At 66.2% G+C, this 13,621-nt stretch overlaps 1 protein-coding gene across 5 annotated transcripts in view; it reads right to left on the bottom strand.

Moving 5' to 3' along the window:
- The window catches only part of HSPG2 (heparan sulfate proteoglycan 2), a 147,424-nt gene that overhangs the window by 60,013 nt on the left and 73,790 nt on the right, over window positions 1–13,621 (bottom strand). For all 5 annotated transcript variants that reach the window (XM_044996294.1, XM_044996296.1, XM_044996298.1 and 2 more), the window contains 8 exons: window positions 12,599–12,763; window positions 11,423–11,533; window positions 10,419–10,519; window positions 9,181–9,361; window positions 7,412–7,471; window positions 6,265–6,387; window positions 5,366–5,518; window positions 4,448–4,590 (listed from right to left, as the gene is read on the bottom strand). In XM_044996294.1, the coding sequence (XP_044852229.1) occupies window positions 4,448–4,590; window positions 5,366–5,518; window positions 6,265–6,387; window positions 7,412–7,471; window positions 9,181–9,361; window positions 10,419–10,519; window positions 11,423–11,533; window positions 12,599–12,763 (1,037 nt within the window). The remainder of the gene's footprint in view (window positions 1–4,447; window positions 4,591–5,365; window positions 5,519–6,264; window positions 6,388–7,411; window positions 7,472–9,180; window positions 9,362–10,418; window positions 10,520–11,422; window positions 11,534–12,598; window positions 12,764–13,621) is intronic.

Below are 13,621 nucleotides of genomic sequence, written 5' to 3'. Positions count from 1 at the left end.
ACTTATAATCACTTAAAATCGATCTTTCTGGAGTTAATTGATCTGTTTTATATTGACCTAAAACAGTGTGTTTTGGTTGAAGTGCTTGGGAAATCTCAGCTCAGTTTACAAAGGCTGGTGTGTCCCCTCTCCTCATCAAGGGAGGGGTGGACTGGGTAATAAACATACCCTGGTCAGGTCCAGCTCTGGGGTGCAAGGCTGGGAGGATCTGGCTGGTGCCTGCTCAGGGAGCATTCATGCGATAGAGCTGGGGGTGGGGCTCCACACGCCGTTGTGCTGAGTGATCACAGCGCCTGGAGGAGTTTGCTGCTTGGCACTAGCAAAGCATTGACAGGCTGGAGAGTAAAGGGGGCACAGTGGTACCCAAGTTCAGGGCCGTCCCTAGCCATTTGGGTGCCCTACGCAGTCTCCCCCCCATCCCCCCACGGGGGGGCTGTGTGGGGCACCTGGCGTTTCCCCCATGGCCTTGGAGGCACAAGCTGTGGGGGGCCGCTTTTGGGGGCCCCATAGGCCCAGAGTGGCCCAGGGGATTAACGGTAATAATTGGAGATATACCAATCTCCTAGAACTGGAGGAGACCTCGAAAGGTCATCAAGTCCAGCCCCCTGCCTTCACTGGCAGGACCAATTTTTGCCCCAGATCCCTAAGTGGCCCCCTCAAGGATTGAACTCACAACCCTGGGTTTAGCAGGCCAGTGCTCAAACCACTGAGCTATAACCACTGGGGCCAGGAGCAGCCCGCTCTGCTTCCCTCCCCCTGGCCCCAGCCGTGTTGCTTGGGGAAGCGGGTTTGGGGGAAGGGATCCCCCACTCACTGGCAGTGGCGGGAAGCAGAGCAGCCCGGCCCCAGCCCACTCTACTCTGCCAGCTCCCAGCCACAGCGCTCTGCTTCCTGCCGCCGGTCCTTTCCCCAACCCGAGCGACATGGCTGGGGCCGGGGCAAGGGAAGGGGAGAGGGCTGGGGCCGCGTCTCTCCACTTCCTGATGCTGGTGAGTGCGGGGGGCGAGCCTTTCCCCACGTTCACCGGCGGCGGGAAGCGGAGCGCCGTGGCTGGGATTCGGCGGAGTAGAGCAGGCTGGGGCCAGGTTGCTCCATTTCCCGCCGCTGCTGGTGAGTGCGGGGGGCGAGCCTTTCCCCACGTTCACCGGCGGCGGGAAGCGGAGCGCCGTGGCTGGGATTCGGCGGAGTAGAGCGGGCTGGGGCCAGGTTGCTCCACTTCCCGCCGCTGCTGGTGAGTGCGGGGTTGCGGGGGGCAAAGGTGGAATGGGGGTGGGCCGGGGACGGAGCAGGGGAGAAGGGTAAGAGGCAGGGCGGAGGGCATTGTCTGGGGCCCCACACCCCACTAGGGACGGCCCTGCCCCTTGCAGGGGGGGCCAGCCGAGGGATAGGGCTGCCATGTATGCAGCACGCCGCTGCCTAGGGCACCATGAAATTTGGGGCAATTTGGTGCCCCAAATTTCACGGTGCCCTGCGCAGCTGCGTATGCCTAAGGACGGCCCGGCCCAAGTTCCAGGGTGTACCCCGGTGATCCCGCAGGGTTGCCAGGCATCCGGTTTTCGACTGGAATGCCCAGTCGAAAAGGGACCCTGTAGGCTCCAGCCAGCACCGGTGACTGGGCTGCTAAAAGTTTGGTCGGCGGCGCAGCAGGGCTAAGGCAGGCTTGCACCCTGCCCTGGCTCCACGCGGCTCCCGTAAGCGGCCGGCATATCCGGCTCCTAGGCACAGGAGCAGTCAGGGGGCTCCGCACGCTGCCCCCACCCTGAGCGCCAGCTCCACAGTTCCCATTGGCCGGGAACCACAGCCAATGGGACCTGTGGGGGTGCCACCTGCAGGCGCAGGCAGCACGTGGAGTCCCCTGGCCGCCCCTCCACCTAGGAGCTGGACATGCCGTCTGCTTCTAGGAGCTGCCTGAGGTAAGCGCCGCCTGGCCAGAGCCCACACCCTGAACCCCCTGCCCCAGGTTGGAACCCCCTCCTGCCCCCTAACTTCCTCCCAGAGCCCACACCCCACACCACCGCCTGCACCCCAACCCCCTCATCCCCGACCCCACCTCAGAGCCTGCACCCCCAGCCGGAGCCCTCACTCCCTCCTGCACCTCAACCCCCTCATCCCTGACCCCACCTCAGAGCCTGCACCCCCAGCCGGAGCCCTCACTCCCTCCTGCACCCCAATCCCCTCATCCCCGACCCCACCTCAGAACCTGCACCCCCAGCCGGAGCCCTCACTCCCTCCTGCACCCCAATCCCCTCATCCCCGACCCCACCTCAGAACCTGCACCCCCAGCCGGAGCCCTCACTCCCTCCTGCACCCCAACCCCCTCATCCCCGACCCCACCTCAGAGCCTGCACCCCCAGCCGGAGCCCTCACTCCCTCCTGCACCTCAACCCCCTCATCCCCGACCCCACCTCAGAGCCTGCACCCCCAGCCGGAGCCCTCACTCCCTCCTGCACCCCAGCCCCCTCATCCCCGACCCCACCTCAGAGCCAGCACCCCCAGCCGGAGCCCTCACTCCCTCCTGCACCCCAGTCCCCTCATCCCCGACCCCACCTCAGAGCCTGCACCCCCAGCCGGAGCCCTCAGCCCCTCCTGCACCTCAACCCCCTCATCCCCGACCCCACCTCAGAGCCTGCACCCCCAGCCGGAGCCCTCAGCCCCTCCTGCACCTCAACCCCTCATCCCCGACCTCACCTCAGAACCTGCACCCCCAGCCGGAGCCCTCACTCCCTCCTGCACCCCAATCCCCTCATCCCCGACCCCACCTCAGAGCCTGCACCCCCAGCCGGAGCCCTCAGCCCCTCCTGCACCTCAACCCCCTCATCCCCGACCCCACCTCAGAGCCTGCACCCCCAGCCGGAGCCCTCAGCCCCTCCTGCACCTCAACCCCTCATCCCTCAGAACCTGCACCCCCAGCCGGAGCCCTCAGCCCCTCCTGCACCCCAATCCCCTCATCCCCGACCCCACCTCAGAGCCTGCACCCCCAGCCGGAGAGCCACGGTGAGCTGCATCCTGCTTGTGCTGGGGCTCGGGCCTCTGCTGCGAGTGCCAGCGGGCTCTCCTGACAGCCTGGGCTAGGTGGTACCAGGACAGGGGCCAAACCACCCCCCTCCTCCGGAAACAGCTGTGCCCACAAACTCATGGCCGAGGCACTTTGTGCTGGAGCTCACAGAGCGGCTCCCGGAGCCTGGGCTGCCCACATGCTGTGAGCCCCAGCGCCCCGGGCCAGCGAGGGAGGAAGAGCCATCAGGGGAAAGCAGGAAGCCGGTGCCCAGCCCAGCCAGCCATGCCAAGCACAAGAGCAAGCGAGCTCCCTGCCAGAGCTCCTGGACCCGCTGCTGTATCTCCTGCAGGCTGGTGCCTTGGAAGTGAAGGAAACCGTAGGCAGAGAGAGGGCGGCCAAGTGACAGAGCGACAGCAGCTGGGGGGGGTGCGTGTGCCCGCGTGCGTGACCGGGGCCGGGTGTGAGAGTCTGCAAGGCCCCTCCTGTGACCAGCCTGTCCAGTGGAAAGCGGCTCCCTCATGGGAACAGGCCTGGGACCTGGCCCCATCAACGGAGCCCTGAGACCCTGGGCCCTAGGTCCGGCCCAAAGGCGCTGAGACACAGCCCGAGCCCCTGCCCATGGGGCCAGTCCCTGCTGCCTGCGCTCCTGCCCCATAGCCATGGGGCGGGTGCCCGGGGGCGGGGCTGGACTGGGCTCTGGCCCTGGCCCAGTGGGGGAGGCCCCTGCCCATCAGGTCCCAACCCAGAGGCTGGGAGAACCAATGGGCTGCCTGCAGCTGGCCTTGTTGGGGTGGGGGCTGCAGCCCCATTGCCTGCTATCCAGCCACCCCCCTCCCCCAGGGACGGCACCTGCCGGGTTCCCCAGGCCTGAGAAACCGACAAGAGGCAGCTTCTGCAGAGACACAAAACGAGCCCCATGGAGAGTTCCCCGCCGACGTCTCCGGCTGGACCCACGGCAGCCCCCAGCCGGCCGGGCCCTGGCCCCACCCCGAACCGGCCGGGCCCCACGTCCCGGCCCCCACCCACAACCGGCCGGGCCCCACGCCCCGGCCCCCCCCCGAACCGGCCGGGCCCCACGCCCCGGCCCCCCGCCCCGAACCGGCCGGGCCCCCCGCCCCGGCCCCCCCCCCGAACCGGCCGGGCCCCACGCCCCGGCCCCCCCCCCCGGAACCTGCCGGGCCCCACGCCCGGCCCCCCCCCCCAAACCTGCCGGGCCCCACGCCCCGGGCCCCCCCCCGACCCGGCCGGGCCCCACGCCCCGGCCCCCACCCCGAACCTGCCGGGCCCCATGCCCCAACTCTGAGCATTCTGAACCCTGGCGCTCTCCAACTGCAAGGCCCCACAGTGCAATCCCCATGCCCCTCCTCCCCAAAGTGGCTATGCCCCGAACACACTCCGCCCCACAGCCCTGCCCCAAGCCCAGAAGGTCTGTAGGCCTGGGGACGTTACCTGGGGCGGGAGGCTGCCCCCTTGCTTCTCCCAGGTGATGGTGGCGGTGGGGGAGCCGGCAGCCCTGCAGTACAGTCTCACCGTGCTGCCCTCCTGCACCTCTGTCCGCTCCGGGCTCACCTGCACCTGCGGCACGCTGGCACCTGCAAACAGCCAGCGGGTTACAGCTGCGGGAGGTCCCGGGAGAGCCCTGGCTGGGTCACAGCAGGGCCAGCCTGGCCAGTGTGATGCCACCCATCTCCCACCCCCCCTGCCCTCCCCCATGGCACCTCTCCACCCTTCGCAGCCAGCCGGGGAGGCCCAGAGTGAGACCGGGACACTCGGTGACCTGCCAGCCCGGCACAAGGGAACAGGGGACACGGCGTCCCACCCTGCAATTCTTCCACCACTCCGCCCGCCCCTGAGCCTCACTGCCCGCTGGCCATGGCACACGCTGCCCACCTGTCCCTGCCCCCGCCGCCCGCTGGCCATGGCACCCGCTGCCCACCTGTCCCTGCCCCCGCCGCCCGCTGGCCATGGCACCCGCTGCCCACCTGTCCCTGTCCCCGCCGCCCGCTGGCCACCCGTCCCTGCCCCCGCCGCCCGCTGGCCATGGCACACGCTGACCGCCCGTCCCTCCCCCGCCGCCCGCTGGCCATGGCGCACGCTGACCGCCCCTTACCAGAAGGTTCAAATATCCCTGCTCTAACCACTAGCCCATCCTGCACCCCTGCTCCCACTGCTGCTGCTCTTGCTCATGCTAAGAGGCTAAAAAGCTGGAGCCTGCGCAGTGCTTGGTGTGTGGAGCCAGCATCCGGTGGGGTCCCCAGCCAGCGAGAACAAGGGTTGCTTCTGGGGTCCTGCTGCAGCTGCTTTGGTCTAGGGGTGCAGAGCTGGGGCAGGCGAGGTGAGATCTCTGGGCCGCCGCAGTGTACGTACTGTGAACTTGCAGGAAGGCCCGGGCCACGTGCTGCCCAGCGCTGCTGCGCACACGGCACAGATACTCCGCCTCGTCCGAGGGCTCCACAGCGGGGAAGCGCAGGGTCCCTCCCTGGATCACAGCCTTGCGGGACATGACACCAGCCTGCCCTCCTGCAGTGAGCCAGGCCAGGAGAGATCCAGCACTTAATGCCCTGTCTCTCAGCACCCCAGCCTGCCTCACCCCTACCCGGGGCCGGGGGCCCAGAGAGCAGCCGGGCTCGCAGTCCATGGCCGGCCTGGCACAGCACAGCCTGGCCACGCATCCCCCGGGGCCAGGGGCCCAGAGAATAGCCCCTAGCAGCCCATGCTGGGTGGCTGGAGCCCATCACTGCAACACAAGGGGGTGCACGTGAGCCTGCGTCTACGCAAAGCTGATGGAGAGACTCTGGCTCGAGTGGGAGGGGCTGGGGATCCCCCTCCCATGTCTCCTGCTGACGCAGCCACAGGCATGGGCAGCAGGTGAACCCCCCTTCAGGGAGGCTAGCCCACAGCCCCGTCCCAGCCCTGAGCCCCCCATCCCCACCTCCCCCGTGGTTGGAGGATCCCTGGCCGCCAGCTGGAGCAGAGCCCCCTGCAGCTTCCAGGAGAGGGGGAGCGAGGGCGGGGCCACAGCCTGGGTTACGGGCGGCTTAGCATCTCCTGGTCTTCGATACCTGCCACCCATGGCCACAGGCCACTGTCAATGGGATCTAGTCTAGCGGTTTGCAGAGCGTCGCTCGTCTCCTCCATCTGCCTCATCCCAGCCCTGGGTCTCCGAGTGGCCAGGTGAACCCAGAACCCCGGCAGGCAGGTATGGCCGGGATGGGGAAGTGCTGACTGCCCCGTCCCCACTGTGCTCCCCGCCCGGCTGCACCTACCGATCCACTCCACAGTGGGCGGGGGGCTCCCGCTGGCAATGCAGTGGAACTCAGCCGGCTGGCCTGGCTGGACCGTCAGCTGTGCTGGCTCGATGGTGGCCGTGGGCAGGACGGCGGTGGCAGCTGCGGCAAGATGGATAGCGGGTTAATCACTTTGTACTTGCAGGAAACCTCGAGAGCCCTGTGGCAGGGGCTTCAGGGGGCTCCCGTCTCCTAGACCTGCTGCCTACCCAGGGCGCTTCAGGGCTGTATGGGCCCCAGGCCTGGCCTACCTGTGGCCTCCCCGCTCTCATCGACAGTAACACCAGCCCCAGAAGACAGAGCAGAGGCCATGTCCCGGCCGGGCAGCCTCTGTTCTGCCCTGGAGCACAGTGTATGGTCCATAATGGACCACAGCCAAGTGGGCAGTTAGAGCAGGCCCTGGGTTGCTGTAACCAGCACCTCAGGGCTGAGTACAGCTGAGAGCCTGGCTCTTGGCACCTGCAATGACTCGGCTGGGATCCCCCAGTTTGTGACCAAATTGCTGCCCCTGGGGCCAGTGTGGGGAGCAGCTTGTGGGATGTTAAGGAAACAATCCTGAAGCCCCCCATGCAGGCAAAGGACAAGGCAGGAGGGGTCTCTCCCTGGAGCCCAATGCAGGTGGGCCCAGGACAGCGAACCCTGACTGATGTATCACCTCCCCTGCACTGTGCAGCGGGCGGGTTTTCAGAGAGACGAGGGGCCAGGAAGCCTGACATCAGGCAGGTTCCAGAGCCCCAAACGCTCAACCCGCTCCGACACCTGCCCCTGCTGGCATTGTGCCAGCTCCCGCCCAGCGCCACTCACAGGAGAAGAGGGACCTGCCCCCCGTGACACATCACTGACCTCTGGGGTCTAACCCCGCCTCCAGCCCTGGCTACTGAGGCCAGAGGAACTGGGCTGCCCCGGGCGTCGTACCCTGGCCCCGTGCTCCACCCCGAGACCCCCCCCTGCGCTGCCCCTCCTCAGCCTCTTCCCCCGGAGGCCCCATGGGGCACTCGCATGGGGGGGATGGGGGGAGAGGCACGAAGAGCAGCAGGGGGAGAACGAGCGAGCGCGCGCGCGCAGGCCCCGCCCTGCGTGGGAAGCCACGGCACAGCGCTGGGCGTGCAGCACCAGGCCAACTTACAGGGTCTGTGGCCTTCCATGACTTCGATGGGTCCATAAAACATCTGGGTCTTAGGAGGGGCTGCAAACAAATCACAGTTTTCAGTTTCAACCCCCATGAAAACTGAGTGCTGCCTGTGCGCCTCCATGCGGGGACCTGCCGGAGCATGGCAGCCCCCAGCACCGGGCCTGTTCTCAGCCTGGGGCACCAGCCAGCATGTCAGCTTTCTGAGCCCGGGGGTCTCGAATGGCTGCGCCAGGGAGGAGCCCTGGGCCAGCTGACAGAAGAGGCTGCTCTGTGCCCGGTGCAGGCAGCTGGATCCTGAGCCCATGGGCCGCTGAGAGAGAAGCTGGAGAACTCGACACAACATGCCAACCATGTGGCCACAAGAAAGGAAAACGGCCCAGCACCATTTCCCCTTGCTTGGCAAGCAGTTTGGAAAGCAAAGAACGATGTCCCCATGTCCGTGAGGGCAGCGGGAACAAGGTCACTTCCTCCCGAGATTCTGCAGAAGGAAAGTCCCAGGGACAGCAAGAAAGAGATGTAAAAAAAAAATTCATTCCACCCTTGCCCCCAACACACTGCTTCTTCTTCCGCAGGGCCCCTGGATGGAGAAAAACCGAGGCGGTGTTTCTCTACCCCCACCCTTGCTGTGCCCGAGCACCTCCCAGATGTGGATGAATTTAGCTCCTCTGGGATGTAAGGAAGGATCATTTTCCTGATTGTCCCAAAAAGGGAAACTGAGGCACAAAGCTTCCATGACTTGCACAGGGTCACACACACCCTGTGGCAGAGTCAGGAAAAGAATGCAGATCTGCTGAGTCCCAGCCAGGTGCCCTAGCTACAAACCATCTTTCCTTGCAGTTCAGCCCTCCTGCAGTGATACTAAAGGGGCAGGGTCCGAAATCAGACTGAACACAGACAAGCCCTCGCTTCCGACCCTGTGTTGCTTGGCCCAGACAGGACACAGTAGGGATTTTACACCTAGCTTCTCTTGCCCCGTATTTCTCTCAGCTTGACGAAGAAACTGGCTTTCTTGATTTCTGGTTCCTACGCAGCAGTGGCAAAGAGCGGGATGTCAGTGCTTAAGCCCAAAGTGGAGCAGCTTCCCTTCGACCCTCGCCCCCCAGCCCTGTTTGATTAGGGATCCACTTTGCTTTCACAGCACCCTAAGCTGGCCCTAAACCCTGACACTGCTTCCGTCAGAGATCCTGCGGGGGCGGCGGGTCCTGCTGAATGGCACCGCTCTGAATTCATCCATTAGCACGAGTTTGAGGAGGAAATCGTGGGGAGGGGCATTAGCCTAAGTCAGGTGCCACTTTTCAATGGTCATGTGCCCCCATGCAGCTCTCCCCTCCACCCAGAAGGAAGCTGCCTTTGTACAGGCCAATGGCGGGCACCCGGACGGTGGGGAACGTTCCCATTAAAAACCCACCCAGCGAGGGCAGCGTCAGCACATCCTGCCGACCATGGAACCAGAGGACGGAATGGGGACTGACCGTGGGCACCACTCGTGTCAGGGAAAGTGCCATAGGGTGGGGGTGGGAGCCACAGAGCAATGCTAGCACCCCCAGGGCAGAGGCGGGAGCCTGGCTAGCAGAAGGTTACAGCAGGGGGCACTGTCCTGGGCAGAAGGTGGCCTCAGGACTACAGGGGTGGCTCCTGGGAACTGGTGAGCACTGGGCACCAGCAGCCAGGCTCTCCCTAACCGCCTCCCCCTGACTAACCCAGCCCAGGCTCTCCCCGAGGGCGCAATGGGGCATGCAGGGGGGTCCCAGGGCTTCCCGCACCTTGCACATGCAGTGTGGCCGTGCCCTCAGCCATGTCCAGCATGTTGGAGCCGGTGCAGACATAGATGCCGGTGTCCTCAGGCTGCACGTTGCGGATGGTGAGGATGCCGTTGAAGTCCATGGCGCGGCGTGGCAGCTTGCCGTGGTTCTGGCGCGTCCAGACCAGTGTGTAGGCCGGAGACTGCGGGAGCAGAGGGGACACGGCCATGAGGCCCCAGGGAGACGGCTCTAGGTGAGCTCCTTGGGGGGGCAACGTGGGGTCGATCCCCACCTAGCCAATAAACCTGCTCCCCTCCTTACGCCCCCACCAGAGCTAGGGCCACTGCAGGGGATGGCACCCAGATACCATGGTGATGGGCACATCACTGACGATGGGCAGAGGCAGGGAAGGCTGCGTCCCCTGGGCTGCGCTTGGCAGCATTGGGAGGGTGGCTCCCTGCCTGGCTGCTCAGGGACTGTCAGACCCCAGGCCCAGGTCAGCAAGTCACTCTGCTCCCTCCTGGGATGTAGCAGCTGGGAGGCTCCAATGGGAGGGGAAAGCGCAGGGCGAGCAGGTGTCAGCTCCTCCCGCCGTGGGGAACCTGGGCTCTGTCCTGCTGGCACCGCCTGGGAATCGCGCCCTCGTCAGACTCTAAGCTGGGGTGAACGGGCCTTGTTTCACTGACTTCCCTGGCAGCTGGGCACGTGGGCTCCAGCGGATGTGCCATGCCAGCTGCCCGTTATCCCAAACGTGGGCACAGTGCTTTGGCTGTGTTACCACCCGGCAGCTGTCAGCTGGCTGTGCACTCTGCTCTAAACTGCACAGGCATCTGCGCTGCCCTCAGAGCCCGCGTCTGCGCCGTGCCCGCCCTCGGCTTCACCCCACATTAAACAATGCCAAGCGCCACGCAGACCAAGCAGTCACACGACTGCCAGCCGCTCGCTCGGCTCCCGTTGACTTTCCAGCACAAGCTCTCTGGGGCACAGGTTCTTTGCTAGCTGTGCACACAGCGCCTGGCACAACCGGCCCAATCCCGGCCAGGGCCTCGCAGCGCCACTCCAGAAAAAAAAAAAAAAAAGAGCGTGCGGCTGCTGTGGGCTTGTGTCTGTGCAGGGTCTGGGTGTCCAGGCGCCTGCAGGAGGCGCCTGGGTTCCTTGCCCAGGCCTATGCTGTGTCTGGAGCAGCAGTTCTCGTTCCCCCACCCCCGTCCAGCCCATCTCGCTGCCCCCACAGCCCCAGGCAGCTGCCCTGCCCTCACCTGGCTCTTGGCCGTACAGATGAAGGTGACGTCAGCTCCAGGCTTCACACTCTGGACCCTCTTTTCCTCCACGGTCACCGTGATGGGTTTGCTGGGGGCCTCTGCACCGACAGGGAGACATCAGACTCCTGCCCAGCACACCCTGCAGGCCATGGACAGCAGGACGGCAGCTCCAGGGCCCAGCCACCAGGGGCTAATGATGCCTCGGGGCCGGGGCCGGGGCCAGGCAGGGGAAGGAGGGCAACGGGGAGCAGAACTTGGGGTGGGAGGGTTGAGTTCAGGTTTTCGTGTTGGCTCTTCCTCTCTGAGGCCTCCTCATCCCAACCCTGGCCCTGCCCCCCCCCCCCGGCCCCCATGCAGACCCTGCCCTGCCCTCCCCCGGCCCCCATGCAGATCCTGCCCAGCCTCAGGGCCCCGTGCCCTGCCCCCCTCCTGGGTCCTGTCCGCTCCCAGACCCCAGGCCCTGCCCTCCCCTAGGCCCTGCCCCCCCCCGGCCCCCATGCAGATCCTGCCCAGCCTCAGGGCCCCGTGCCCTGCCCCCCTCCTGGGTCCTGTCCACTCCCAGACCCCAGGCCCTGCCCCCCCCCGGCCCCCATGCAGATCCTGCCCAGCCTCAGGGCCCCGTGCCCTGCCCCCCTCCTGGGTCCTGTCCGCTCCCAGCCCCCAGGCCCTGCCCTCCCCTGGCCCCCATGCAGATCCTGCCCAGCCTCAGACAGACCTGCTCATTCCCCTGAGCCCAGGCAGACCCTGCTCACCCTCAGGCCCCTGGGACTTGCCCATAGGAGCCCATCTTGTTGCCCAGGCTCTGACCTCGACCCTGCCCTGGCTGCCTGGGTGGAGCAGTGCCACTCGCTCTGCCTCTATCCCACCCCCGCTGAGGGCCTGGCCACGTGCCAACGGCTCTGCCAGGGAAGGAGGGGGTCAGCTCCCAGCTGGGGCCCCGCAGAGTGCACAGGCCCACCTGGGCTCAGCAGCGTCCCCTCCCCTGCCCCGCAGCCTCTCACCGGTGACAATGACCTCCGCCCGGCTGGCATTGCTGTGCTGCAGGCTGCGGCAGGTGCAGACGTAAACCCCAGCCTCGGAGGGCTGGATGCTGGCGAAGTGGAGCTCTTCACCTGGGGCCGGGAGAAATGACGTGTGAGAACCAGCCATGGCCCACCACGGGCTGAGCGTGTGCAGAGGGGCCCCCTGACAGCCAGGGAGAACATCCCCAGGCCTGAGGAGCTTGCAGGGAGATCCCATCTCTGCCACCCCACTGCCTATAGCCCCTGGGCACAGCTCCCCAGCTAGGCAGGGCTGGCCTGGGGCCGCGTCTGGCCGGAGAGCTCTGAAGAACACCCGAGATGCTCAGGCTGGTGATTCAGGAGGTGAGCCCGAGTCACCATAGACCCCCGCATGGTGCTAGGTCATTCCGTGGGGGGCGCTCTCCCCTGTGGCTGTGCAGCTGGAGGAGCATCGATCCGAGCTCCTGACCTGCTCAGGCCTCGAGGGGCTGCATTTGCACCAGACTGGGGTGTCCTGATCTAACCCTTCCTGAACTCCCTGTTGTTCAGCCTGCCCAAAGGCGAGGAGACGCCAGAATGGCTGGCCCCAACCAAGTGACCCCTGTCCTGCCCCCGTTTCCCTGCTGATTCAAACCTTCTCCCATTGGTCTGGGCGTCTGCCAGCACCAGAGTAAACCCGCCATCAAGCCCGCTCCCCACGGCCACCAGGATGACCCTGCAGTGGCATGTGGGTACTGGATTCTCCTTCCCTTGCGCTGTGACTGTATAAATAGCTTCCATGTCCCACCCCAGAGACAGCGGGATCCCAGCGCTAGGAGAGGGATCTCTGTATAAATGGATATATTGCCCCGCCCCAGAAGCAGCTGCATTTAGGGCTGGTCTACACTTATAACGTGGGTCGACACAGCTACAGTGCTCGGGGGTGTGAAAATCCACACCTCTGAGCGCTGTACTATGCCAACCCAACCCTGGTAGACACAGCCTCTGTCAGCTGTCGCTCCGGGAGTTCCCAAAGCCATGGACAAACCCTTCCAGCTGTATGACGGAGCTACGCAGGCACAGCCAGTCACCACAGCGAGGCCGCCATAGCCTCCCAGTGCAGACACGGCCTCAGTGGAGGGGAAGTGCCTGGTTCCGAACGTTCGTTATTCTCTCCACGCCTGGCCACACGGTTACCTTGCCGTCTGCTCTGGGCAGTGCTGGGCACGGGGCGCCCATCCTCCCGCGACCAGGAGTAGTAGTAGGGCGAGCTGCCGCTGGCCTGGCAGCGCAGGGTCACCTCTCCACCCTGCGACACTGTGGTCTTTGGGGGGTGGACTCGTACCACGAAAGGGGCTCGGTCTGTGGGGAGAGGAGAGCAGGAGCCAGTCATTCTGGGGGATTCTGGGGAGATGCATCAGACTCATAGGGGTGGGATCAGCAATGGTGCTGCAGCCAGCTGCTCCCCCACATGGGAATTCTCTTAGTGTGAGAGCAAAGGGACCCACCCTGCTCTGCACCCACCAACGGGGCCCCCCAGGGCTGTGGGGCGAGGGGCCGTATCCGCCCGCGCCCTGCTCTGCACCCACCAACGGGGCCCCCCAGGGCTGTGGGGCGAGGGGCCGTATCCGCCCGCACCCTGCTCTGCACCCACCAACGGGGCCCCCCAGGGCTGTGGGGCTCTGGGCCGTATCCGCCCGCGCCCTGCTCTGCACCCACCAACGGGGCCCCCCCAGGGCTGTGGGGCTCTGGGCCGTATCCGCCCGCGCCCTGCTCTGCACCCACCAACGGGGCCCCCCAGGGCTGTGGGGCGAGGGGCCGTATCCCTGCTCTGCACCCACCAACGGGGCCCCCCCAAGCTCTGGGGGGAGGGGCTGTATCCACCCGCGCCCTGCTCTGCACCCACCAACGGGGCCCCCCCAGGGCTGTGGGGCTCTGGGCCGTATCCGCCCGCGCCCTGCTCTGCACCCACCAACGGGGCCCCCCCAGGGCTGTGGGGCTCTGGGCCGTATCCGCCCGCGCCCTGCTCTGCACCCACCAACGGGGCCCCCCGAGGGCTGTGGGGCTCTGGGCCGTATCCGCCCGCGCCCTGCTCTGCACCCACCAATGGGGCCCCCCAGGGCTGTGGGGCTCTGGGCCGTATCCGCCCGCGCCCTGCTCTGCACCCACCAACGGGGCCCCCCCAGGGCTGTGGGGCTCTGGGCCGTATCCGCCCGCGCC

The sequence above is a fragment of the Mauremys mutica genome, chromosome 21, assembly GCF_020497125.1.
Source record: "Mauremys mutica isolate MM-2020 ecotype Southern chromosome 21, ASM2049712v1, whole genome shotgun sequence".
Classification (NCBI taxonomy): Eukaryota; Metazoa; Chordata; order Testudines; family Geoemydidae; genus Mauremys; species Mauremys mutica.
Note: the sequence above shows the minus strand (reverse complement) of the source record. Positions and strands in the feature narration are given on the sequence as shown.